Below are 27,944 nucleotides of genomic sequence, written 5' to 3' on the forward strand. Positions count from 1 at the left end.
GTATTCCGCTGGCTGGCTGGCTGGCACTATACTTCTTCTTCTTCTTCATCGTCGTCTCTACATAGATTACCCGCGACGATCCATGCAGGCTCCGCACTGGCAAAGCAAGCATCTAGGGGGCGCATTCGACGCGAGGGGGTCGGTCGCGAACGGCCCATGGTGGTGGATGGAGGTGGTGGAGGGGCTTTGCGGCCGGCTGGAGCCGACTTCATCGATCCGAATTTCTTTGTGCATCACGCCGGCACATTCATAGATAATAGCAGTGTTGTAGTCGGAGCCGGCCCTGTTTTTAACTGGCGCAAAACTTTTTCGCCCGACGATTGCTTCTCGCCAATTACACGGATAATTTGTTAAATTCTTCCTTTCAATAAATACGAAACTAGCCAACGCCTTGTAACTATCTGTTGATTGCCTCTCGACAAATTCGCATAAAGTTAAAAAGTTAATTGGTATAATTGATTCGCCTCGATAACATGTAACGGAGAAGCAGCGTGCGAAACTGGCGAGGTGGGCTGCGGCTCGACATTCAAATTTACTCGACGCGTGGAGTCGAGAGAATATCATTATGGACCAGTGGCGCTACGGGAATCACTTTTTCAAACAAATTGCACAGTTTACTTGCTTTACTTTTTTTTCAAATAGCTTTTGAGACAAAATGGTAACAGAATTGATTCTTTAAAAAATGTTTGTTGACACAGCCAATTAAAAAATTCCTTTTATCGATATTAATTGTATTTTTTTAAACTTATCTTTGGTTCCCTAGTTTTTTATCAACTTGGCCTTAGGTGTTCATGTCTGATTTTAATCATTCTTATTTTTGTGATGTGATAGTACTATATGCAGCATTAAAGGAGCACTGGAATATCATTTTCGACATTACCCGAGCGATTCCTGAAGGGTTGAATTAGGTTAGGCAGCCGAATCACTCAGTCGACAATTCAACAGGATGACGTGCTGAAAATCGGCTGACATGAAAAATTCAACACTTTGGCGATTATTGGTATGAACCTAGAGTGTAAGAACGCCGCAGGGTCCAATCTGAAAGAGCATCAGCAACTCGTATACGCTTTAAGATCGAGACAGCAGCGCCACAGCGAAAGCGACAAGACAACTATACTTGTCACTTGACACACATAATTGCACTGGCTGCTCGTGTGGCGCTGCTGTCTCGATCTTAGGCGTCCAAGAGCCACTCCTCTTTCTGATTGGTCACCGGCGTTCATGTGGCAGTTTTTGCTGGGTTAAGACCAGAAACTGCTAACGTTTTCATCGATTGTCGGTACGTCATCATGTTGAATTGTCGACCAAATGATTCAGAATGTATTGGCACTGTCTCTGCTCAGCACTAAACTTCCTGCATGGGCTATGAGCTGAACGGATAGCAAGTGGCCCTGCAGAGGCTTTCCCACGCACTGAGATCTTTGATTGAAAAGCCAGACATTTGTCCCTAATATCGATGGACAGGAGCGAAAATCAGCAAGTGGCGCCTCCTAACAGCCCGATAAGCTATTTGCGCATTTTGAATCACTTTTAACTAACCATATTTTAGCCATCTCTCTGTCATTAAGGTAGCCATTAATAGATCCCTGTTATGCTCAAGCATCTCTGAGATTACTTCAACGATGATGTGCATTTAACAATTAGGCTCATTTTAAAGAGACTGAAAAATGCTTGTAACCAATGCATGAACTCATCCCTTGAATTTATTGAAGATAAAATTTACCTAAGTAGCAGTGTTAATTTTTTAGAAAAGTGGCTGCAAAGTTAGCATGCTTTTCATATCGGCGAGGACTGTGTCTTCTTACTTGAAAAATTAATTTTATTTCACAACAAAGAGTTTCTCTAAGAGGTTGCATACTCTGTTGGACAGATCTCAACTAGAGGAATCGAAATCTGCCAAGAAAATGTGGTCAAACGCTGCAAATTTTGGAAAATTTTGAATTTTTACTGTAGAAGGTTGCTCTTTTGATTATTGCAATTTTTGTAAAAAAAAATGTGTTATGTTCCTGTCGTAAAGATTAAAACAATGAGCGCGTTTATGAGGCGCCTGGAGAGCGCAGGCGTCAGACAGCGAATAAAGCAGTAGGGACTTAGCCACCAAGAAATACAGAGGTGTTTTAATGTCTCTCCCTTACAAGCATAATAATTTCAATTACAAGTGCAACTACAATTAACATTCAAGTAACTACAAATTACAAGTTAGGTAACAGCTTTATCGATTTAACTAATTAAATAATTTTCAACTGTTGCCCTGTATCGACCCAATTTGAAAAAATCTACTTTTATAATTATTTTTCATACATTTTCCTTTTATAGACAGTGTTTAAATCGCAAGTAACGCCACTGCCTGGACGAAATAACTGGCAGCATTCCTCCGGGATGTAGCGCGTGCAAATAAATTTGAGCCAGCCATCGACACCTCCGCAGTAGCGGCTGGCTGTCTGCGTGGCGTCTCCGCGGGCCGGGCGAACCATGTTACTAGGTGGTCATCACCATGCATATAAAGTAGAATAAACAAGCGTGCGGTGCCGGTGCCGCCGCCGCTACCTCCAGACCGTGTGACCTCTCGAACGCGCCGCAAATTACTGTCAGCCGCTGGTGCCACTTTTATTTGGTCGCACGCCCGCGCGCGCCACAGTCCCAGATAAAAGCACTGAGTGTGTCTGCGTCTCTCCTTGTGCGCGAGCTCTATAACATGCCATTCCATTCGGCCACAAGGCGTTTTCTCCTTCTTTCTTATGCTTTAATTTATTTGTTTTTAAATAATTTTCGGAGCAATTGTTATTTACTAGGTATGTAAACAAGTGCATTGTGCCATGCCAAAATCGATTCTGAGGTGATTAAGCGGGAAATAATTGGTTTCTAAACGTCCAAATATTTTATTAATATTGCCAACTGTCATTGATAAAGCCGTTTGCTTCTTTCCAATTAAATTGATTTCTAATCGATTTTCCAAGTTTTCACAGTTGGATAAATGACTGATATGTTTTAAAAATTTGCAGATTTTTATTTTGAAAAACACATCCACCGAATTCTTTGTGAACAGCAACCACTGGAAGAGGGCGTAGCTCGCGGGAATTTTTAAATGGGGGCTTATCGTCTCCCAGAAAATAATAAAGGAGGCGTGGCACGTGTTGCACAGCGCGGGAACATTTGAGCAGGCTTTTACTGCGATTTCTGGCTAAACCCCATTTAACCATCGATACTGCGGTGTATACAAATAATTTATTGCATTACATTCTTCATTTTTATAATTTTGAAACACTTCTCATTTAAGTAAAAAAATTGCTATAGGAATTGCATTCTGAATTTGCCAATACGTTTTTGCTACAATTCATACTTTATGTTGCAAGATTCAAAATGAATAAAACTAATCGGCAAATTAGGCAGCCAAGGGGGAAAAGTCCGATCTTGCACCTGTCAAATTGGTCCAAACACATTTTGCATGGTGGAGAGGCAGTCGCGACATCGGCTGAGACGAAAAACAAAAACGTGTGACCACGTTGGCCTGCATGTATCGAATGTTGGTCGCTAAACCTCAAGACGTGTGCGTGTCTAAATGCCTAGATTGCAGACTGATAAATATTCGATTGCAAAAAGAGTCTTGCCGAGATTCGATTTCACGTGGGCATACACGATTTTGCTCAAACCTCACGCCGCCTGGACGCGCTTTTACAAAATTTTTCTCCTACTTTTGGCGGCACGTGTTTGTATTTGAACGTGTCTCGCCTAATTCCCTGGGTAGGAGAAAGTCTTTTTTATTTTTTGCTGGTTAAAAAGTGTCAGTCAGCGCTCTTTTTCTGGTTGAAACAGAATATGCAGCCTGAAAAATGCTAACACTCCAGCAGCACGTTGGCTACTGCAGCCATTAGATTTAATATCCAGTTTGAATATTGTGTTTCTTCTTGTAATAAAATATTCTTAAAATCGTTGTGAACAAGAGTCTGGTAGTTGAAAAAATGGACGGACTGCTGACTTGTCTGGGCTACAATTTTTGTTCTACTGAACAAGAATTGCAAAAAAAAAATCTGCAGAAAACAAAGATCGTCCCTGAGGCAACATTATACAAGAGACTCAATTTGTCCGCAATTCCATTTGTTCCACGATAAAATGTATGCGTTGGAACTTGCTCGCATTTGCTATTTTTTTTTCATTCAATTCGAAATAGATTTACAGTCTCTGGCACGGCGTTCACCTTCGCATGGCAAACTTTGCCTTTTCTCTCGCCCATATATCTGCACGCAAGACACGCATTTCGCAACTTGCAAAAGCAGTGCAGCGCGTGTCGTGAGGAGACAAGTTTTGAATTAATCGCACTTCGCTCTTTTCCATCAAATTAAGATTGTTATAATTTTCTGATGCACTCGAGACAAGTTACACAGCTAACTAAGAGTGTACAGTTGTTCGCTGCAGTGCCAGACATTTTATCTCGCGCGGCGCAACTTCTTCTTATTTCCGCCTCACAGCAGCAGTAAGTTGTTATCGAGCAGAAGAATAAAGTAGCGATGTAATAGTTGCGATATACATGGCACAACGCGCCGAGGGGCTCGTAACCTCCCCCTTCGCCCACTCGTCAAAATAGGCACAACAAACTTTCCTTCTTTCTCTCTTTCTGTGATCGAGAAAACAAGCGTTTGCAAATTCGGGAAAATTCTTTCTTTAAAAAGTTGGCCCATTAGGACCCAAATGGGCCGTTGCAGTCGACGCTGATCGCATCTTTTAAGGCAAAAAAGTGGAAATGATAGCAAGTGGTTGGTGGCTTTTGCAGCATTTCCTGCGAGGGGTGCTGCATTTGTATCAAAAGGAGCTCTCGTCGCCACGTTAGTTTATTGTGATGGTTTCCTCGCCACAAAATTTCCAATCCTCTACACTGGAAAAAGAGAATTTTCTAAGGGGTTTTCAAATGTGCATAAATGAGCCAAAATCTACTAAAGCAGAAAAAATTATTGGTCCCGGAGTCCAGCGATTTTATTGATTTTTTTGTGCCACATATTGAACTTGAAAAGTCAAAATTTTTTAATTTCAATATTGCCAGTTTTTAGAGTAAAAAGATTTATTAGAAAAGTCTAAATCTAGAATGGTGTGTTAATTTTTTTATTTTATACAAAATAAAAAGAAATATATTTGTTTTTCTAGTTTTCTAAATATGTTTGCACGCCCAAATCTTAGCTTCTAATTGTCAGATTTTGAAAAACCACACACAAATAGACTAGTCCCAACCTTCCCTAACTAAATAGAAAAATCGGTCTAAGGTTGCCAACCCATCAACCCCTTTTTTACACCCTAAAAAAGGAAAATTTCGCAATTATTTGTTGGCACCTCACTGCGCAATGGAATTTAATATTCATCACTCCAAAACCACTTCAGTATATCATAGGACATGAATAAGAGTTGAATAGTATGCAGTTTTTGTATATTTGTGACTCCTAGAATCTAAAATTTAATTTTTTTATTACGATGACGTCAGAAACAAAACACGTTTTTCTCCAAATCTCGACCTCTAAAGGTCAGATGTACAAAAATCGCACACCGTTCGACTCGTCATGATCTCCCCAAGATAGCGAAAGCAGTCTAAGGGTGCCAACCCTTCAACCCCCTTTTTGAACCCAAAAAACGTAAAACTTTGCAGTTTTTTTATTGTTTTTGCACCTCACTACGCAACGAAATTCAATGTTTATCAACCTGAAGCTAGTTTCGTACATCACGGGACATGAATAAAAATCAAGCCGTATGCAGTTTTTGGAAATTTGACTCTTAGAACGCGAGATTTTGTTAAAAATTATTTTTTATCGGTCTCCATAAAAAGAACGTTTTCCCCAAAAACTCGGCTTTTAATCTTCAGATTTCTAAACACTTCACACCGCTGAACTCATCATGACCTCCTCTAGATAGCCGGAGTATATCAAGGGTGTCAACCCTTTCAAACCCATTTCAACCCCATCTAAAAATGAAAAAAATGCATTTTTGCAGGTTACAGCACACTACTCAAACTATTGAGCGTATTGAGTAGAAAAAATTGACTCAAATTCAACCTGACAAACCATCCATTCTTCTCACCCCTATAGAATCCAAGGGCTCAAGACCTACCCTAGACAGGTTAATAAACAGAAAACAATATTTAAACAATTTTACACATTTTGGACTTCACCAAATTGATATACAGACTCTGGATTCCTTTCAATTCAATCTTTTATTTATTTTAAATTATGAACCAGTCGCATTAACTTCTTATTATGAAATACAATTCAAACAAATGCTAAGTGTACTACATCGTAAGGTAGCAATGCGTGCTTAATTGAAATTCACGCTTGACTTAACTTGAAGCAGGTATGAACGAAACGAGATGAATTATTGGACAAGCTTGCTGTCATAAAGTAAATAAGCTACGTGCCAATTTTCACACCACAATGACGGCTAACAAAGTTGCAATACCGTACGTACGCCTTCAACCCCATTTTAAAAAGGCACTACCTGTCCCATCTCGTTAAGCTCAAACCACTCGTCTCGAAGGGAACCACAACTCAAAGCGACTGAGACGACCAACGAAAGCCATTCGAAGGAAATAAAATATCAGCCCACATTGTCCGCGTGGCGCGCGCAATTACTAATCCAGCTGGATGGAAAAAGCCACATAAAAATTCTATAAATTTTACAAATTAAAATATTTCAGCTGATGAAATTTGCCATTTGTAATATTTTTCTGTTCGGAGAGGTATTTGAGCAGTTGGGAGATCTAATACTGGCTACCCAATGTCAGAGATGGCAAAAAGTGGTTAGTTTAGTGACTCGAATTGCTCAAATTGCTCAACGGGCTGGGAGGCGCACCGGCGCCGACTCGCTACTTGCTGGTTTGCACCTTTCCAGCATGCGTGATTTGGCTTCACGGGACAAATGTCTAGCGTTTCAATGCAGTCCTCGGTGCGGAGGCAAGTGGCCCTTGAGTGGGTTGGGTCCCTGTGCGGCCTGGGGCGCCCATGTTATCCGTTCGCGGTGTTATTGGGACCCGGGTTTCAGCATTCGTGCTAGTGCAGTGCGCGCCCTTCCCGGTCCTCCGGTCCTCGGACAGGGATAAAAAGAGCAAAAAAAGAAAAGATTAATAAAATTTTTAAAATTCCTGGAGAACAATTTTGTGTTGGAAAGTCACGATAAAATGGCATATCATTTGATTCGTCTTGCTGAGCGGAATTAAAAAAATGTAAAACTTAATTGAAAAGCGACCACCTTGCAAGAAATTATGACAATTTAAAAATTTTACTATTTAAATTTAAACACGGAGGCGTTGATCTAGTGAATGGAGATGTTTCGCACTGTATCAAATAAATGAAAATAAAATGAAATCTCATGAAAAAATCGGCTGGCCTGCTTCATCATCCATCTTGGCCGCGGCAGCAAATAATTCGGTCGGTCGTGTTTGGCCGCTTCCCTTTTGTCTCCTGGCATATATAGGCAAGCGCATTTCTGCTTCCGACGACGAGCGTCAAGCAAAAAGCGGGAAAAGCGGGCGATTTTTCATGTCTGCTGCGGCCGGCCGCGGCCGGGTACATCCACTTTAAAAAGGCCACTGCGCGCTTTTAGCATAACTCACGTCAGATTCGAGTGAGTGGCCGCGGGCTCTCTCTCGGCTCTCGCACTGCCCTTTCCCGTAATAATAAATAAATTCCCCTCGCAGCGATCGGCTGGTGATGCGCGCGGCCAGATTTACGAGCTACAATAAAATTTTATCGCCGCCGCCGCTGCGCGCACGTACATATAAATAAAAATTCCGAAAAGTACGTGGTCTTTGTGTGCGATCCCTGAGCAGGCCGGCCGCCGCACGGACTCCTTAATTAAGTTGTTTCTGCTGCTGCGCGTGGAGTGAACCGGAGACAGTCAACTACCGACTTTGCCTCGTGTTTCGTGAAAAGAGTCTGTTAAGAGATAGGATATTTTGACATTGCAGATGAGTGCAGAATAATGTCTTGGACAAATCATGATAAATTTCGACACTTAAATATGCTGTAGACATGTAAAACGGTTCTAAATTTGTCTCAAACATCTGAAAATTGCGTTATTTTAAATTTAAATAAACGGTGTTTTTTTCACTCTCAAAGAAACATTTTCATTTTTTACGTGAAGGAAATAATTAAATTCATTTAGTTGGTATATAGAGTTGCTGAAAGCAACAAAGACACACGTAATTGGAATTAATTACTGATATATTCATCATTCTATTGTGTGTTAAAGAGGATTGATACTGCAGAATCCTGGAAAATGAAAAGGAGACATTGTTCACCGTTTGATTGCCTTGCAAAATTAGAGCGTTTCTCAGAAACTTAAACGACTACCTGGGAAAATTTGTGTCTGTTTCCCAATTTTTAGAGAATATTCGAGGTAAAGGTAAATTTATCTTATCCATTTTAAATTATCTATATTATTATTTATTTAGCTATTTTAATAAATATGGAAAAAACATTAACTCGTGAATATCTCGTGTTTCAGTTTGACTCACAGAGTTGGGAGGTGTGCAAAAACTTGCCCATGATTTGAAATCGAGTTTTAAAGCTATATGATTAAATTTACTCTGAGCAATTTTTTTTTATTTACGGAAAGTCCCTGAATTTTTTACTTTGGTTGAGAATGGTAGGAAATTTTCAGAAAGAGTTTCAGTTTTTAAAACAGGCTACAAAAATGATTAATTTTTAAAATTCAGAAACTTTTTCCTTTTTCCTGAGGTGCACTTGGAAAATTGCGAGCAGAAAAGTTAGGGTTTTTGCAAAAATTGTAATTTAAGTAGGTTATTTTGTAAACTTTCCAATGATTTTCCGCTGGCTTCGCCTGAAAAATGTACCAAAAATCCAGGTGATGCATTGATTTTTCGAGAAAAGCGGGAAAATCCAAAATTTTGGCCACCCTTATTGTTAGTTCCGAAAGTTAACCCTACTGACAAAAAATAGCAACAGATTTGGATTCCGTGGAATATTTCACCCCAAAAACCGACAAAAAACTTGACTTAGTGGCGCAGAAAATTTAAACCTGCATTTTTTCCTTAAGACACACCTTTCTTTCTTGATGACCACAGCCCCCGTTTGAATTTTTGGCTCAGGCCCCTGAAGCTCTGGTTGTTGAGTTATGCGACACCCTACATTTTGGTTATTTTTAATTCAGTTATTCAAGTTAAACTAAATTCTTGCACTTTTTAAATTTCATCCAGTTATTTTTTAATTTAACCACTCATCGCACAATACATATCATGAATAAAAAATTCTCATCAGCTCATTTTCAATGCAAATATGTCCTGTAACAGAAATGCAAAAAAAAAATAGATTAATCCGCTAAACTGCTTCAGAGTGCAAAATGATTGCTTTTTCAAGCGCGAGAATATGTCCTTAGAGGAAAATGATTACATTCAAATATAAATTTTCTCTCTATCTCTCTCTTTCTCCAGACTGCAGCGGGTAAACTTCTCGTATTATTTTTCTCCCCCGTGCAAGCTGCAAGGCGCGCGCGGAGATTAAAATTTAGCATGCAGAGAGTTGGCGCTGGACGCGATCATTGATGAACAAAACTGGCCGCGCTCCAAAAAGCGCTGATGATTGCGAGTCCAAATGTCAAACGTTCTCCACCGCCGCGCGCGCGCGTGCACCCCTACTCGCAGGGTGAGAGAGCGGCGTTTCCACGCTGCTGCAGCTCTCGTTGTGCATTTGGCTGCGGAATTATCTCCTCCAAATCACTGCACCATTCTAATGCATTTTTTGCGAGCCGTCCGAGCAGCAGAACCAGAAGCAGCTTCTCGCGCGTATCTATGTCACTGATTTTACTGCATCTCATCATAAAGTTTTCTCTGGCGTTTTTTGAGAGAAATAATGCCGTCACGCTTGAGCACCGTGCCACACACACCGAGAGAAGATTCAAGGGCTTCTTGCTCTTGGCTCGTTTGATTTATTCGTTGAGCGAAATTAAAAAAAAATACTAGTTTTATTATATCTATATATAAATAAAATTGATAATTTATTCAGGATTTAAACAGAATATATCATTTAAAAAAAATTGTGCCAAAGGTCCTGGAAAAGTACATAGTGGCAGGGGTCTGAGAAGGATCTTGATAATTTCCATAATTTCCTTGATTAGGCACTTGAATTTCGAGTTTTCGACTTTTGAGTTTTCCCCGAATCGGTTCTTGGTCGTAGAACTGAAATTTGAACACTGTTTAGCTCATCTCGTCGAGTGGAAACAACTTTCCTGCGTTTTGCCTCATTTAACCTTAAAAAATGAGTGTGCATTTAAGGTTTCAGAAATGTTTCCACACTTAAATCTCAGCTTCTAATCGTCAGATTTTCAAAAACCGCACACCATTAGGCTCGTCTCTACCTCCCCTAGATAGCCAAAGCAGTCTTAGGGTGCCAATCCTTCAACCCCCTTTTTGCACCCTAAAAAACGTAAAACTTTGCAGTTTTTTATTGTTTGCGCCTCACTGCGCAACGAAATTTAATGTTTATCGTCCTGAAACTGCATCAGTACATCATGGGGCATGAATTTGAATAAATCCGCATGCAGTTTTTTGTAAATTTGACCCTTAAAACGTGAAAAACTATTTTTTAATGCGACTGTCTCCGAAAAAGAGAACGTTTTTCCTCAAATCTCGGCTTTTAATCGTCAGATTGGCAAAAACTACACACCGATAAACTCTTCATGACTTTCCCTAGATAGTCAAAATATATTAAGGGTGCCAACCACTTCAACCCCTTTTACACGCCTTAAAAATCGTAAAAATGCGTAATCTCAGGTTGTAAACACTTTGTAATGTCTCTGTCAAATATTTTACCGGATTCTTTTCAAAACTTTTAGTTTAATTTTAACTAAAACTCCGGTTATTATGATTTGCGTGTCATAAAAATGAAAAGTTCCATTATACACATAAAGGAACTCAGAATTTAATTTTGGGTGTTTTTTCAAGATCAACATTTTAAATATTCATGTCACGTATAGAGTTTTTATATCACAAACAATAAAAAAGAAGCATGAAACCACAGTCCCATTTTGAGAGGAGAGAAATTCGCAAAGTGCACCACTAATGTTGAAATTGCCCGCGAGTTGAGCTCGTTGAAGTCACTGTGCTGGAAGAAAGAGAGAAGTGCAGCCCCCAGCTGTGTGCAGGGGTGCGGGGACCGAGCATGAATGGGCATCCTGGCCAAAACAATCGATCTTTTTTCGGGCCCGTCAGCCGGCCGCCCCTGCCTGGAATTTATTTATTTGCCTCTCTGGTGAATTATCGCGTCAAGGAAGACGGCAACCACCGCCGCCGCCGAGATGAAAAAGCATTTTTTGTGTCTGCGTAAACAGCACGTACGCGCGCATTAGACGTCACGTTTGTGCCGCGATAAACGATCTCTTGAGTTGATGTATTGTTTTATTTTGTTCAATTGAAAACTTCGCAGACATCGCGAGCGGGGCGAATAAATTTTCGGGCTTATTGTCAAGATGCTCCCTGTCCGATAGCTAGTTTAATGCTTTTCCCTCGGGGAAACTCTATACGCGGAATCAAGCTCGGCGGTTTTGGCTAGACTTTGATGACAGCTAAGGCCGCAAACCAAACTTTTCCGCCTCTGCCTTCACCGATTCCTTCTAATTTTTGTTAAATCTACACGTGGCTGCACTGCACAAGGTTCAAATTGGATGAAAAGGTTTTGCCAAAATAAAATTTAGATCATTTTTCTGCGTGTAATTTTTCAGATGGATTGAAATAATGATTTAAAAAAGAAATTATTTACGTTTTACTAATTTAGATTTACTAAGTTGCTAAAGAGGAATTTCCAAGCCGTATCAGTTTATTGTAAAAAATTAATAGAAATAAAATAAATTCTATTGATTTGACAAATAAAATTATTTGAAGCAACAGTTAATACTTGCCTTGCCTAGAAAAAAAATCGATAATTCAAACTATTACAACTTGAAGTTAACAGTTGGTCGATTAATAGCTTTAAAACTAAATATTTATTGTATTTATATAGAATAATAGTAGCCGCTTGATTCTTTCCCTCTTAAAGCAATATAAATAATCGATTTCCACGCTTTAAAGATTAAAAAATTGAGCTGATATTCTTTAAATATCAATTTTTCAAATCGAAAACCACGTCCACTAAATTCTCTGTGAACAGCGACCACTGGAAGAGGGCGTAACTCTTGCGGGAAAACCGAAACTTTGATGTTTTTCTTAAATTTTTCTGATTAAATTATTGATTTACTGGTTTTTCATGGAAATCATCGATAAAAAGTCCTAAATTTTAGCAACTTGAACTTATATAGAAACCAGACGATGTTTGTAGAGTAAAAAACTGATTGATTTGTTGGCAAAAAAAAAACATTAATATATTGCTCTTAATAATTCTGGCTACACGGTTTAGGGGGCTATTCGATTTCCTCGGGGAGCTGCAAAAAGCTGGAATCAATGTGATTATTAGGCTGGTCGCGAGGGAGCTTTCACTTCACGCACTGCCGAGGACAATAAATAAAGAGAAGTGTAACACGCCCGCCAGCCAGAGCAGAAGAAGTGGCCGGCCGGGCTTCTTTTTGCGCGCGCGGCGTCCGACTCGGCGACAAATGAGGTGGAAGCGACAACTTAACTGCAAAAAGCAGACTCCTCTGCAATTTTGCCGCCACAACAATTGTCTTGTCGTGCCGACGAGTATTCGCGAAAGAGAGAGAAAAGAAGAGGCAATAGCGAGAGACACGCTACATTGGCCACAATGGGCCCTGTCAGACGCGGGTGGGCGGCCGTGCCGTGACTGATGGCCTCTCTCGCCGCCCGCCCGCCCGCCGGCCCGCCAGCCAGGGAAGCGACTCGGGGACCCGTTTGTTTTTGCCTCCATCCAGGCTAATGAGGGGACACTCGATTGCCTTTAATTCGCCGCCACCAGAGCAAATTGCGTGCTAAATGAGCCGCTGGACCAGTGTGGTTTTTGTCCTGACTGTTGATTTCTTTTCCACAAAAAGAAGCAAAAAAATTTAGCTTTACAGGCCAGTAATTAAGAATATTTTCACTGTTGACGATAGCAAGAAGAAGTTCGTTGAATTCATTGTTTAACGTGCCATGGAACAGTTTCATTTCCTCTACAGTTAAATTTTTCGCTTGATTTCTACCCTCTCGATGCGATCTATCCATTTGTGTGGGATTCGTGAGCTAAATTTCCCTAAATTGTAAAATAAATCGTGATTTTACAATAGGGGGCATTGCTTTTACAAAATGCATGCAAACTTTTGAGCCGATTTTCTTACAAATCTCAACTGAAACCTGGGATATTTTTAGATTTTTCCTCTTCTTTATAGAAAATTAAACTGTATTTTCCACAAATTTTCTGTTAACATTTCTTTAAAATAATTATTCTTGAATTTTTTCTTTCAATTTAAAAAATTATTCTACAAATTGGAACAAAATTGTTATCGGCCATAAAAACGCGTTCAAGTCTTGTACGTTTTTAAGAGCATTGAAGTATTCAACGATTCAATTTAATTATAAATATTTTATTCTAATAATTAATGCATTTGACCACTTACAGTGAGCCTACAGTATATATGTATATATACATTTAAGTTTTACTTTTTAAATCACAAAACTTGCCAAAATTTAACTCAATTAAATTCTAATTCAATCAACCAAATCAGGAAAATTGTTTTAAATAATCTTGGCCTCATCTTGAAGGCCCGCCGGGTTATGTGTATCACTGTTAAACCAGAATAATTCCAAGATAATAATAATAATAGTTACAAGTTTAATGTTGAAATAAGTATTCATTAATGAATATTTTAATATTCTGAAGTTAATGATGATAACTACCAAAAGTTCAAATATTGAATGGCTTTTATCATATTATGTAGCATCATTGTATGATAAGTGAGGTCAAAACGCCTGAATTTTAAAACTTGATAACGGCCTAAGATGTCCTAAGGCGAAAAACAACAGCAGATGAGGCAAACATGTACACAGGCAAACAATTGAGAACAGTTTTGCACAGTAAAAATAGAACGTGAATCAAATTGATATTAAATGCATCAGTGCATCGGTTTAGATAAATTTTTCATTTAATTGTCAGGGAATTTAAAGAACATTGGGATTTATTATTTTCGAAAGAAAACAACAAGTAAATATAATTATAGACGAGCAAAATTAATAATTTTAGTTCAACGTTTGTTTAAATTAAAAAGAATTTATTTGAAATTCTATATTTAAGAGAACGTTCAACGTTTTTTTTATCCTGCATCAGTGAAAGAAGAAGGCTTTGCACGTGTAAAAAATGCAGGGAAATCGTGAAAATTGACACTTTCACTAATATTTTCTTCTAAATTCCTAATTAAATTAAAGATTATATATTGGTTTTATAGTAAAAACCAAAACTTCCTAGCTGAATTTCAAATTAAATTTAACCCTAAACTGATTTTTGCTGCTATTTTCCTGTAGAATGCAAGGAAACTCAACCCAGACATCTTATTATTTTTTATAAGCATTGACAAAATAAGGCCGATGCATAAAAGAGAAATTAAAATAAATGGCTCGTCCTTGCGGTGAGTTCACCTTGAGAGTTTGAACGCGGTTAACCTTCAGCCAGCGCGAGCACAAAGAGAAAATGCAGTTATGCAGCCGGCCCGTCTGCCGCGTCCAACCGGTTGCCTACACCGCCTCCGACTCGCGACTCGTGGGCGGCACCGGCGGAAAATGTCAAACGGCGCGCACACACACACACACACACACTCACAAGAGCCGACCTTTCACCTCCATCAGATATCTGTCCGGCTAGAAGCATTAAATCTTCTCGTGCTAGAAGCATTATTTGTGCCACTGTCCATAAATCTTATTCGTTTGCTTCCCGCCCACTCGAAATGAAAAATTAAAACGTGCTCGACTAGCATTGTACATATTATTGTAATTATTTACTTTGTTCATCTAAACGGAGAATAAATAGATAATTTTTTACCACTTTGAGTGCGATTGATCGATTTCCTCATTTAACAAAGGTGGTGCCAATTTTGTTTTCAAATAGAAAAAAAACTAGATCGAAGTGAAATGGCGTGGAATTGGCCTGGCCCACATATTGGCAAAGCCATCCATTTCCGTCCGAAAAGTGACAAACGAGGCACAAAGTGCAAAAATTACTCGGGCCGTTGTGCTGATTAATCGTCGGCAGACGCGGAGGCAAAAAGCCAGGCTGTTAAACGGCGTCCGCTTTGCATAAAAATCCGCCGGCCAAAACAATAATTTAACCTTCATAATGACCTAAAAAGTGCAGACAAATAGATCGGCGCGACGCTGCCGCTGCTGCCGTTTAGAAACGCCACTTTTTTCGCCCCTTTGATGGAATACTTTTTGAATTTTCTTCTCGCTCTTTGCTGCGGGCAGGGCAGACTTGCAGTGCACGAGCCATTAAAAATGACGCATCGCCCGCCTCTTGGCTGCCGCGAAGAACGAAAAAGCAGCGTGTTAGAGCAGCGGCGGCTCTCGCACTAAATAATATTCATTACCATGCCGGCCGGGCGCATGCGATTGTTATTATCGTTAGGAAAAGCGAGAAAATAAATCCAGAGAGTGACGCAGAAAAACACTGGCAGCAGATCGAAGCCAATTGCTGCTGCTGCTACTGCTGCCGGAATAATTTGCGCTAATGAAAATAAAAAGGACGTCAGCTCTTTGGCTGCTCGAGTGCATTACTTGATTGGATTCGCCTGCCGACCACCGCTTATTTTTTTCATTTCAACTTCATGTGCTGTGCGATTGCGAAACATATTCCCACATCCAGTTTTGGCTTGTCAACTCGAGCATTTACATACATTGCGGTTGATCCGAGACGAGCAGAGAAACAACCTTTGAATACAATAAAACTCTTTTCCTCGTTCGACGTCTACTTGGTGGGAATGGCAAGGAAATGTTTATACGACTCTTGTCGTAAATAATATCATGTATCGATTGTGTGGTTTTAAATCGTGAATTTATTATGAGAGATGTTTTGGATTCACTTTTTTTCTTGTTTGCTATTGAATTTAGCAGACGTCTTCTTGAAAAAGAAAAAATACTGAACAATTCTAATCTATTGGATGTCTTTTTTAGATTATATTCGTTTTTTCTAAATTAAATAAACATAATTTTTAGCCTAAGAAAAACGTTCAATTCCTAAAATGACCAAGAAATAAATCTAAAACATCACAAGTTAGAGGACAAAATTGCTCTGGATTCAAGCAAACTCAACGAAATTTACCATTAGATTGATTCATAAAATTTTCCGGGTTTAGAGGAAAATTTCGGAAAACTTTGAGACATCAGTATCTCATCTCCACGTTGTGCAATTTCAAAAGTAAAATGTGATTTGGATTGCTTTCGCTGAGTCCGATTAAAATGACACAAAATTCGAAGTCCAAAGACTAGTTTTGGTGATTAATTTAAAAAAAATCAATTTAATACATTTATAGGAATTTAAAAAGGGGCTTGATAGTTGTCTTATGACATCTGTGAACTTATGTAAAAATTAAAAAGTGTTGCTCCTTATTGTTTTTGAGAAAAAAACACGAATTTTGCGACTTTTCTGCATTTTGCAAATTTTTACAACTCCAAATTTCGGGTTCTAACCACCAGAATTGCAAAAAATAACCATCGCCAGACTCGTCTGAACCTCCCCTGACCAGCTGAAGGGTTTAAAGGGTGCTTAACCCATCCCCAACTGCCTTGAAAGGAAAATAAAAACTTTTATATCGCCGGATTTTGTTATTCTATTGCATTTACTTTATATAAAATATTTTCACTATTAAAATTTTAGCGAAATGGGATGAAAAAATCTGTTATCATCCACATTTCGAATAAATCAGCTAATGCAGATCTGCGCAATCATCATGCTGTCCCTTTAAAGGCGAAAATTATATTCGAAATTGGCCAGGCAAGGCTCAAACTTGGCGGCGCGAGGCGATATTTCATGCGAAAAGTTTAGCACTATAAAGTTTTAAAAGAGCTATTTTGAGTCGCTGCCTTTGGAAATGGCGAGGAAAGCGCAGGATAAAAATGGCTTCAGTTTCATGGCGGAAAGACGCGATTTTTTGCGCCTGAGCGGCAGAGACACTGTATCCAGTCAAAACGAGCATCTGCAGAAGGAGCTTTGTCTCTTTTTGTGCGTGCGCCACATGCAAAATCTCGTATTTAGCTTGCTATAAGTCAGCGAAAATATCACGAAACAATGAACTCGTGCTGTGAGCAGGCGCCTCTCCCCTAACCCAATAAAAACATCTCAGGCAAAGTGTAAAAATCATAAATTTTTGCCGCGCCGAGAGAAAGAATAAGAATAATGTGTCTGAGTTATTGTGACGCGAGAGCAAAAGCAGCTTATTTGGAGCACAAAAAGCCGCGGCTTCTTTTTCATGGATAAATAAATCTCAATAGAATTTTACTCACAAAGCATTTTCTTCACTTTCACTAGCATTTAAAGGACCAAAAAATTGGGGCAAAATCACATTTCATTAGATTTATTACTTTAAAGAAAAAATTTTGACATTCAAGATGTATTTATATTTGTTGTATAACCATAAAAAGTACAATATTTATTTTAAATTTTATTCATAACCCAACATACGCTGTCTTTCGTAATTTAGCAATTTTTCAAACGCCTTTCAATACCAAACTAAGTAATCAGTCTGACATAAAACCAGAAGTTTCAGATTCCTCCAAAGTTATAGTCCCAAATCATCTAATGGAAGGAAGCCCTGAAACGCTGCTGCTGCTGCTGCCCCATAAATAAAGCTGGGAGTGTTTTCTGTTGCACACGCGTTTGCCGAGCTGTCACTAGCTGCATTGCTCACTGGCTTTATTCGACTAGACAAGTTTGCCACAGCTGCTTTTCGGCGAATATAAAGAGGAGTCCTGGCTGAAAGAATCGCCGGCGAACGGGTGCAGTGATAAATCACTGCAACAAGAGCGAGAGAGAAAGCTGTTTGTTTACCTCCTACCCACGCGTCCACGAAAAGCAGAAAAGATATCAGCTGAGACGGCAGCCTAATTGCTTTGCCGAGATAAATCACGATGCTCACACACACGCGCGCGCGTGCCAATATCTATGGCCATAATACTGCCGAAATTACTCTCCGCCGCGATTTATTCTGCTTCCGATAAGTGATAGCGCCGGATGGAACGATGGATGTGCACCGGAACTGCACTTTTTCTTTTCGAACCTCTGCATAGCACTTCCCGTGGGCTATGAGCTCACGGGGTCCCAGGTCCCAATAACACCGCCGAGCGGATAACATGGGACCCGAGTCGCCGCAGAGGAACCCAATGTGGCGATCTTTAGGCCTCCCCGCACCGAAGTTTTTTATCGAAACGCCAGACATTATTTGTCCCTAAAGCCGCTGGAAAAGTGCGAAAACCAACAAGTGGCGCCTCCAACCTGCCCGTTGAGCTATTTGAGCATTTCGAGTCACTAAACTATCCACCTTTTGCCATCTCTGACATTGGGCAGCGTGTATTTTAGATCCGCGGACTGCTCAAATATCTCCTATTGCTCACAATTAGACACTCCTGAGAATGCCTTTTAACAATGCGAGCCAACGGGGAATCGATGGCTGCATTTCGATCAATTTTACACTCTAAAATCTGTGCCATTTTCATAAGACCCCAATTTAATTCCATTACTGACTTTCCATTTCATGTTTCAGGCCCAAGATTCAATGAGCAGACGTTGCTCGAGTTCTCGCACAGCCAGGAGAACGCAGGTGACCTGCGGATAAAGTCTGCAAACCTGTGGGTGCGCATGGAGCTGCGGCCAGGGGTGCTACGCGGCGCCCTGAGCGGCGCCGGTCCCGCGCAGTTTCACCACCATCACCACTCGCCGAGGCATAAAAATTTCAGCTTCTTCGTGTTCAGGGCGAACAATGTCGCGGCGTCCATCAATGCCACGTACCCTAGTAGTAAGGTACGTTGAAGCGAGAAAACGAAAAAATATACACTTCTTCTACTTTTCTATAGCCTCTTATTTGCATATTTGCATGTTAGAGTTTTATTTTCCACTGGAAATTGCTTTAAGCTAGGCTTAAAAGTGTACTTTTCGTCTTGAACAACTTTTGTTATTCTCGTGTAGTCAGAGGATTTATCCTTGATGGGTAATTATGAATCTTAAACTCTCTTAACAGACTTGAATATACAGAAAAATGTATAAAAACTATAAAAAAACGTCGTTTTTGTGTGTGTTTTGGTTATCAACACAAAATTCATTACATTTTCCATTCAATTTGGAATACTTTTAGACAATGACTAGACAGTCTGATATAGTTTTCATATTTATAAAATCATTTTTTAGTTGTTGAAAGTGCCCACAAGTCCAGGTAATAAAAGTTCTGGCAGGAGAGAATCTTAATCAAATTTTTAAGCCATATATCCATCAGATTTACAAAAACTGCACACCGCTTGATTCATACTGACATCCCCCAGATAGCTAAAGAAGTTTTCATCCCGAGAGTGCAAGTGCCTAGTCCTACCCAAAATTGGTTGTAATTAGAACACTACCGTATTTAAGCCACGAATTGAAGCAGTATTTTTTAATTTCTCCATTCTTTATGGGGTAGAAAAGGGGTTGACAACCTTAGACTGTGTTGGCTACCTAGGGGAGATCATGAAGAGTCGAATAATGTGCTGTTTTTGTAATTTTCATGGTTAGAAGCTGAGATTTGGTGAAAATAGTCTTTAACTTTCGGACGGTGTCATAATCAAAAACCAGTTTGTCAACTAAATCTCGAGTTCTAAGAGTCAAATTTACAAAATATTAATACTAATTTACTCGTCTTATCTTTTCTTTTGGCTTTTGGGGAAGGTTAAGACGAGTTTAATTTTGTTTGGTTTTTGGAAATCCGACTATTAGAAGCTGAGATTTGGAAGCGCCAACATTAAAAAAAAACTCGAAAAAGTATCAATTTTGTAGTTCTCATTTTTCAATTAAAAAATTCAGGCTAAGATCCATACCAAATATTAACTTGTCTAAACTATTTTTGTCGCTCTAAAATAGCAATTTTAATTTTTTTTTTAGTACACAAACTCGATTTTAGTGACCACCCACTTTGAGGTCAAAAGGAAAGGTGTTCCACTTGACGGTACGAGTTCATGCAATGGTTTCCGGATTTTTGTTGCACGACCGATTAGGAGAAGACTAAAATTCTAAAACTCGAAATTCAATAAAGTTCAAATCTTAGGGGTTTCTCAATAGCATTTTCGGTTGGGGCATAATTTCATTTAAAAAAAATCCATCAAGATCATGAGACTCATGCTAGAACTATGTACCTTTCCTGGACATGGACTCTAAATCAACCGCCAATCAACCCAGCAACCACTTTTTTTTGTTAAGACTGAATAATTACAGTCAAACAATTATTTTAGCATGACTGTGCCATTTGCAGTTTATTTTTAATTTAGTTTTGTTCTGCTATGCCACTTGTTGGGTTGTCAGGGTTGCAATCGTAGCAATGCGAGAGTTGACGGATGACCTGTGTTATCGTGTTGCAGGACCTGGAGCTGGCCAGCTCGCTGGACATGTCGGCGGAGGCGCTGGGCTGGCTCAAGTTCGACATCACCGAGACGGTGCAGGAGTGGTACTCTGGTGCCGCGTCGGCGCGGCACAAGCTGCACCTGCTGGTGGACTGCGCCGGCTGCAGCGAGCTGGTGCAGCAGCCGCTCAAGGGGCCGGGCGGGGGGTGGCGGGCGCAGCAGCCCAACCACCGGCCCTTCCTCGTGGTGCACACGGACCCTGACGTGCCGAAGCGCACGAAGCGGCACGCGCTCACGTGCAGTGACCAGGTGAAACAGTGCTGCATGCAGCGCTTCTATGTGAACTTTACCCAGATCGGCTGGAGCGACTGGATCATCAGGCCGAACGGCTACGAGGCCAACTACTGCCGGGGCACGTGCGGCCTGCACCGCACTCCGGACACCTTTCTCAATTACCACACGCACGTGATGGCGCAATACCGCACTCGCAACCGGCTGGCCGGTCTGCAGCCGTGTTGCTCGCCGGTCAAGTTCTCGCCGATTTCGCTCATCTACTTCGACAGAGACAATAACATTGTGAAGCAGGACCTGCCCAAGATGACTGTCGAGGAGTGCGGGTGTCCTTAAGACGCAGGTTCCCGAGTGATGTGCGTCCAGAGTCTGGACGGCGCGAATCGATTCGAAAAATAAAATAAGCATTTGGTGATACTAGATGCGTGCGAGGCGCGTGCTAGCTGCGCACCGACCCCGACTGCGCAGTCGCTGCGGGCACGACCACTCGGCGCAGGCGCACTCCGACTCGCGCCCACTCTCCTTTCAACTTTTAAACGGGATAATCCCCGATCAATCTGTGATGATACGATTAGAATTTTGGCTCCCTGAATACCCTACCTTTATTTTCTCGCGCTGCTGGTTTGCGCAACGACGCGACATTCTCGTTTGCACTGACGTGGAAAATCAGTGCGTCCGTCTCTCTCTCTTCAAAATTCCCGTTTGCAGTTTCGCTTTCGTTTCAGCGGTCGTCCCGTCGTTGCGCAAACCAAAAATTAATTCAAATTTTGCACGATCTGAGAGCAAACTATTCAAGGGACATATCCATTTCTACCCGATTGGAAATGTGTACTGCTTGTGTTCAAAAGTTGATCAAAAGTATTCAAACGATATTAAACGCATTATACTCACTCCCCCATAAGGATGACGAGAAGCCAGACATTTGCAGCTGATGACAAGAGCAGATTTTAACAGCACAGTTCTTACACGCCAAATTTTAATAATAACAAGCAACACATAAAGTGGAAAAGATGAAAAGTACATTTCACGTTATCATATCCCTTCTCTAATCCACTAGCGATTTAGATTTTAGATGTGAGTTGACAGACCGTTTATTCGTAGTTTCCTAGAGCGCATGACGATAGTTTAGAAACCTACGAAACGTCACCACGGTACGAACCAAAAAAGTAAAAATCAGCAGTTTGCAAATGTACGCGCTTGGTGTAAAGACGCACGCGGCAACACTACGTATAACCACGCACTATAACAGAGTCCTTCGATCCCACCGCAGTTCGTTTTCGTTCCCTTCTCACGAGTTGAGTTGACAGAAAATAATTTGTAGGGTATTGCGAAATTTCATGGGGGACCAGAGCCTCGTTGTGGGGTTTTATATCACCTGCGATATGTAAGGTCTGTATAAAAAAGAAGCAACGAGACTTGTACAGTGAGAGAAAGAGTCCAGTTGTTGTAAAATGTTGTAAAAATCTACCAAGCAGAGGTCATCATTATTATTGAATTGCTAATTGTAAATACACACACACAGACACACTCAAACACACACCACAACCACTTGAAATCGACAGATGTTTCAAAGAAAATATGCTAATAATTCTCTCATTTCTCGCTTGCGGCTGCTTTCACACCCGTTTTCCTTGCATTTAATTAATACCTTCGCCACCAAGCAGTCACACACACCTACACACATCACTCTACTTACTTAGGCTTATGAATGTGCATAATTAGAACCGAGTAAAAAGCAAGCTGTGCTCCTGGTGACAGATGGAGCCACTGCCTCGCTTTCCACGATCACCAGAAGCTCAAACACTGCGCGCGCGCCTCTCTGAGCAATGCCTTATAATTACACACAGCAGTTCCGAACAGCACACTCGTAATTATCCGTATTGACTGCAGTAAAATCATTCCCAGCAACCCCTTCCCAACACGTAATAGGATGAGCTAACGCAGCGATCAGACTCACACTCATTCACTCTGTAGAAGTTCATTGTGCAACCATGCAACAAAGTATCCACGCAATTTCGCTTTTAAATTACAAAATACTCCTATATCATAATATTTTTACAGTAAGCGAATGGACGCAGAAATGGCCTTTGAAAAGGGGCGTTCCAGTCAGAGTCCTTCTGCGCCGCCGGCTTATCGAGAGATCGACACAAACTCTCCTTATATCGAGAAGCCCGTTCCATTCCACACGTTCATTCCTTGCAAGTCTCATCAACGTGCAATAATCCTAAGCAATCTGAAAGACAATAGACAGAGAGAAGTTATACGCAAAAATTCTGTACGACTACGTTAACTGTTGCTGAAAAAAACAAACAAAAAATAAAACGATATGTGACAGATTGTTGAAGCCCCTCGAAATTCGACTGATACAATAAATAATTACGAAGCTCCACGGCGACGGAGTCTGGGTCACTAGGAACCAGCAGTAGAGTAGCACCAAAAGTTTAATCCTAATCTTAGAGACCCCGGCAGTCGCCCAGACTCCGCGGGAATTGCCAAAACCCGATTGTACACGCGAAATAAAATGTGATCTGCAAAATTGTTGTGATGAGAAAGTAAGAGTTGTTGTTGTTTAATGATGAGAGAAATTTAACACGAGTCCCACTGCCTGGATCAAAAGAGAGCGAATCCAAATCGGAGTGAAATCAATTGATATAAATTGTAAGCGGAACAGGAGAATCTTATTGGTTTGTACGTATATCATTTGACGCGACCAGCATAGTATGTCGAAGAAATTAAATGAAATAAAAAAAAAAACACAAAAAATTCCACCTTCTTGAGCCACCCAACGAATCTGCCCACACATGATCTGTTATTCGAACAATTGTAATTTAAGCGCCCTCATGCATTTAATGAGGCATTAGTTCTCTAGATTAATAAATATTATAATTACTACAAAAGCAACTGCGCAGATTTTCATTTTCTTTTCACCTCTCGCACGTCGGGTTTCATCAACCTTTGCAGCTCGTTGCAGCAGTTCTTGCTTGATGTTGGATGCAGTCCCAATCTCGAGACAATTGGTCAGCAGGAGCAGCAATTTGCTTCTCCCATAAGAAGATGCTGCATTTTTTTAATATATTTGCTTTAGTGCTGCACACAGTTCAAGTATGCCAATTCCGATCAACAACAGCATCTGTGTGCTTTCCAGTCCGATTTATTTCCCGACCACTCAGCGGAAAAACTGCCATTTACTCCTGTCGTGTACTCAAAAGCACAATTTATTTAAATTGACGACGGCTTTCGAATAAAATTGCTCTCATTCCTCTGAAGGGTTATATCTTTTGTTCAGCAACGTGCAAAAAGGACAGTTGATTCCATGAAATGCAAACTCGGCAACTTGTCTTTTGCCGCAACTAGAAAACATCAATTTACATATTTTGGATCAGTTTTAAACCAAGAACGAGAACTGCTGCACTAAATTATGACTTTTTGCTGAGAGTAGGCAGTGCCATCGATCTGTTATTTGAAAAATTTCAATCGCTGAGCGAGTCATCAATTCAAATTTGACTGCACGACTTCTGCTAATGGAGCGCCGTCATCTCGGCACCAGTGTAGACAAGACAGGTTCAAAAACTGATCTTGTTTTTCTGCTCGTGTGGGCCGATCAAGGAAAGTCATTAGCGGCTTTATTTACTCTCCTCCGAGACTGGCACTGGTGCGCGGAGGAGCAACAAGGAAAGTAAAAGAAGCGCGCGGCGTGTTTGCTGGAGGAGATGAGCCGTCTCACGCACTCTCGGGCACCTGCAGTCGGCGTTTTCTGTGAGCAAAGCAGGCCGCCCCCGCTGCAAGCAAGCGCCGGCCGCGGACTCCACCCCAAGACAGGCGCCACGGACAGACACAGCAGGTCTGGCCGTGCGCCAGCATCGCTCTCTCTCTCTCTCTCTCTCAGTGCTTGTCGCGTTTTTTTCTCTCTCTCTTTCTCTTTTCCCTTCACGACGCGTGTGCTGCTGCCCGAAGATGAAATAAAATAATGATAAATATTCACCAGGCTGTAAACATGAACAAAATTCGGGCTATTTCATGCCTCGACACTTAGGTGAGCAGTTTCAATAAATTAAATAAAGATATACAGAAATTTGTGAAATATCATATTTTAACTTATCTCTAAATTAGGGAAAAGCTGAAAAATTTTCCCAGGTTGCCGTTTAAATTTTTAAGATAATCGGCTCCAAAGTTTGCACGCTAATCAAGCAATGTCTCCCTAATGTTAATTCACGATTAATTCGCAATTCAGGCAATTTGGCCACAAAATCCGCACACTTAAGGATAGATCGTGGCAAGAAGGATTATCTAAATTAAGCAAAATCATCAAATGTTTCTGAATATTTGCAAAATTTAAAATTTAACTGTTCCTCGGTCCTGATTTAAGAGATGAAGTGTAGCTAAATTTCACAAATGAACTTCTTGCTACAGTCAAGAACGCAAAATATTCTCAATTGTTTGCCTGTGTGAAGCTCATCTACTGTCGTGATTTGGTTTTAAAATTCAAGCGTTGACCTCTCTTAACGTTCATTGATGCTACATAATAATGATTGAACTTTTGGAATTTATCATCGTTAACTTCAGAATTTGTAAATATTCATAGTTAAATTGCTACTTCCATAACAAACATCAAACTTATTAATAATGTGACAAGGTTGTAAATCTATAATTGGGCGTTGATTTGTTAAGGTTAATCAATATTACTTAACCAGTTAACTTGTTTAATTCGTATAATTCTTTTATATCCATTTCAGTAGAAAATATTTACACGGGGACTTTTAATAGAGCGTCAGTCACATCAAATTTAGAAAATAAAAATATTAATCCATATATGGGGCTTGGTTAAAATATTAAGTGATTTTACAATAGCTATACTCCCACAAGCGAAAAATCAGGCACGAAAGGCTCACAATTTGGAAAATTGTGCAGTTAAACTAATATCAAACGCTCTCGTTCCGTACAGCGACTGTTTTGGCCCCCAGCAAGAACTCCAAAACAAAAAAAGGTCCGCCTGCACTCAACTGTCTGAGCGCAAACGAAAAGAGAAAGGAGCAACGAAATTTAAAAATCCTCAACTCGAATCTCCCAGTGATTCCTTGAATTAAGCTTAATTTAACTATTTTCAAAGAGCGAAAAACTGCTCCTAACGCCACGAAAATAACAGAAGTTTCGTGTACCTGATATGCTTAAAGGCTGCTTTTACCGCCGCTCAAAGGTCCGTGGAATTTATTTTCTTCCATTATGAAAAATTAATATCTGATCCCTGCTCGAGTCGGCCTGCTCCACATCTCGAGGACAGATAGCATGAGTGATGGGCAAACTTTGCCGATTGACTGCTCCAATATGCTGTGAATTTGCATCTCGAGGCATAACGCATAACGCAGCAGGATTGATGGCTCGCACGGCTAAAAAAATCGCTTTCTAAAAACGGAAAACAATCGGCTAGCTCCAAAATTTATTCACCGGGATAATGGATGGAGACGAGCTAGCGTGTGTAATTTATGCTCACTTTTTCCGCCGAGTCCACCTTCCAGACAAGACTCTATTAATTCTGTTAAAGCGCTTTGTCATCTCGGTGCTCGCTCCGGCGTGATTTATTCGCCCGGCTAAACTCAAACTCGGTTCCGCGCGTGCCGATTTTCGCTCGCGCAACGCAATAAATAGGCGTCGTTTTATTGTGTTACGGCTGGCACTGGCCAATTTTTGACAGATAGACCGCGTTAAAAGCCGCTTTATCATACCGCCGGTGACACTTTTATGAAGCAATCCGCGGGAATTTGCCAGTCGTAAATATCGGCCGACATAATAAAATTGAACCGAGCTCGGCATGAAAGGTCGCGAGCTAAAGTGTGTGCCCGCCCTGTGCTTTTTGCCTTCACTCTTGCTCTGCGAGATGATGGCCAATTCTGGAAGAAGTGTGTCACATCGATGGAGTCGAAAATTGATTTATTGCGGAAATAGAGTATTTTTATCAGATGATTAAAAAATATCTGTTTGTTTTTTCAAAACTCTGAAATTTAAAGTCAACAAAGAGCCAAATTTGGAACAGCCTCACGTGGATTCAATCGATGCCCTTCAAAATGTTTTTTAATTAAAACAAAATCGAAAAAATCAAAACATTTTATAGCTTTGCATTTAATTAAAAAAATATATTGTTTAGTTTTGAACGAACGGGGTGTTAATTTAGAAGGAGTTTTCGATAGTTTAAATTATTTTCCCAGAGAAAGCAATGGCAAAATTTTACTATCAAAATCGTAGCTACAGGGTTGAAAGGGGGTAGGGGTAAGCCCTCTAAACATTTTAGCTGCTTAGTAGAGGTCAAGACGAGTCTAATGGTGGGTAGTTTTTGCAATTCTGACTGTTAGAACCCGAGATTTGAACTTGCAAAAATAACAACATTTGAAAAATTCCTATTTTTCGTGCATTTTGGCTTCTCTGCACCTCCAAATCTCCAGTTCTAAGCATCACGATTGCAAAAGCTAACCACCGTTGGACTCGCTTCGACCTCCTCTGACATGAGTAACTGCTTTAAATGAAATATTAAAAATTTTATTTATTTTTCCCTTTATTTTGCTACAACCATCGAACACAATTTTTAAACTGGTAATAATTTAAGTAACTAGGTAGTGTCCTAGAAGCTATTTATAAATAAATCATTATGATGTTTTTTAACAAAAAATAATTTACTCCTTAAACCCCTTAAAAGATATTGGGAAAAAAATCTCTAGCCCCGCAAGCTGTTCCAGTTTGTTCACGGCTGACTTTATAATCCTTGTTAAAATAATTATTTTTGAAACGCAGAGCCGAGTACTTAGTGAGTAAACTTGCGCACTTGAACCAACAACAAGCGGGTGAGTTGTCCGGACGAAAAGATCAAATTACTGCCAAAATGACAGCAGAGCGTTAGCGAGTCCATTAGTCAGAGTACTCAGAGTGCTCGTCCGTCCGTGATGCGGAAAGAGCAGTGCACGTCTCGCACAATGCGACGTAATTGCATACTGCAGAGTGCACACGAATGCTGGCATAAAAAAGTGCGTTGGTCGGTCGGTTTACCCGTGAAAAAGCAAGGCAAATAATCGTCTTCCCAAAGAGGCGGCGGCTGCTGCATGCAATTTTACTGCCGCCGCGTCTTTAATGCCTTGAAGCGCACATAACAAGTGCAGTACATGCATAAAAATGAAATGCATGGCGAAGGGCA

The 27,944-nt window shown here is 40.4% G+C and overlaps 1 protein-coding gene across 1 annotated transcript in view; it reads left to right on the forward strand.

The window, feature by feature from the left end:
- Positions 1-23,668, forward strand: part of LOC135936324 (inhibin beta chain-like) — a 42,541-nt gene extending 18,873 nt beyond the window's left edge. Inside the window, exons 2-3 of the mRNA XM_065479088.1 lie at positions 18,658-18,914; positions 20,495-23,668. Coding sequence (XP_065335160.1) covers positions 18,658-18,914; positions 20,495-21,103 — 866 coding nt within the window. The 3' untranslated portion in view covers positions 21,104-23,668. The remainder of the gene's footprint in view (positions 1-18,657; positions 18,915-20,494) is intronic.
- Positions 23,669-27,944: the final 4,276 nt, after the last annotated feature.

Source organism: Cloeon dipterum, chromosome 2, assembly GCF_949628265.1.
Source record: "Cloeon dipterum chromosome 2, ieCloDipt1.1, whole genome shotgun sequence".
Lineage (NCBI taxonomy): Eukaryota > Metazoa > Arthropoda > Insecta > Ephemeroptera > Baetidae > Cloeon > Cloeon dipterum.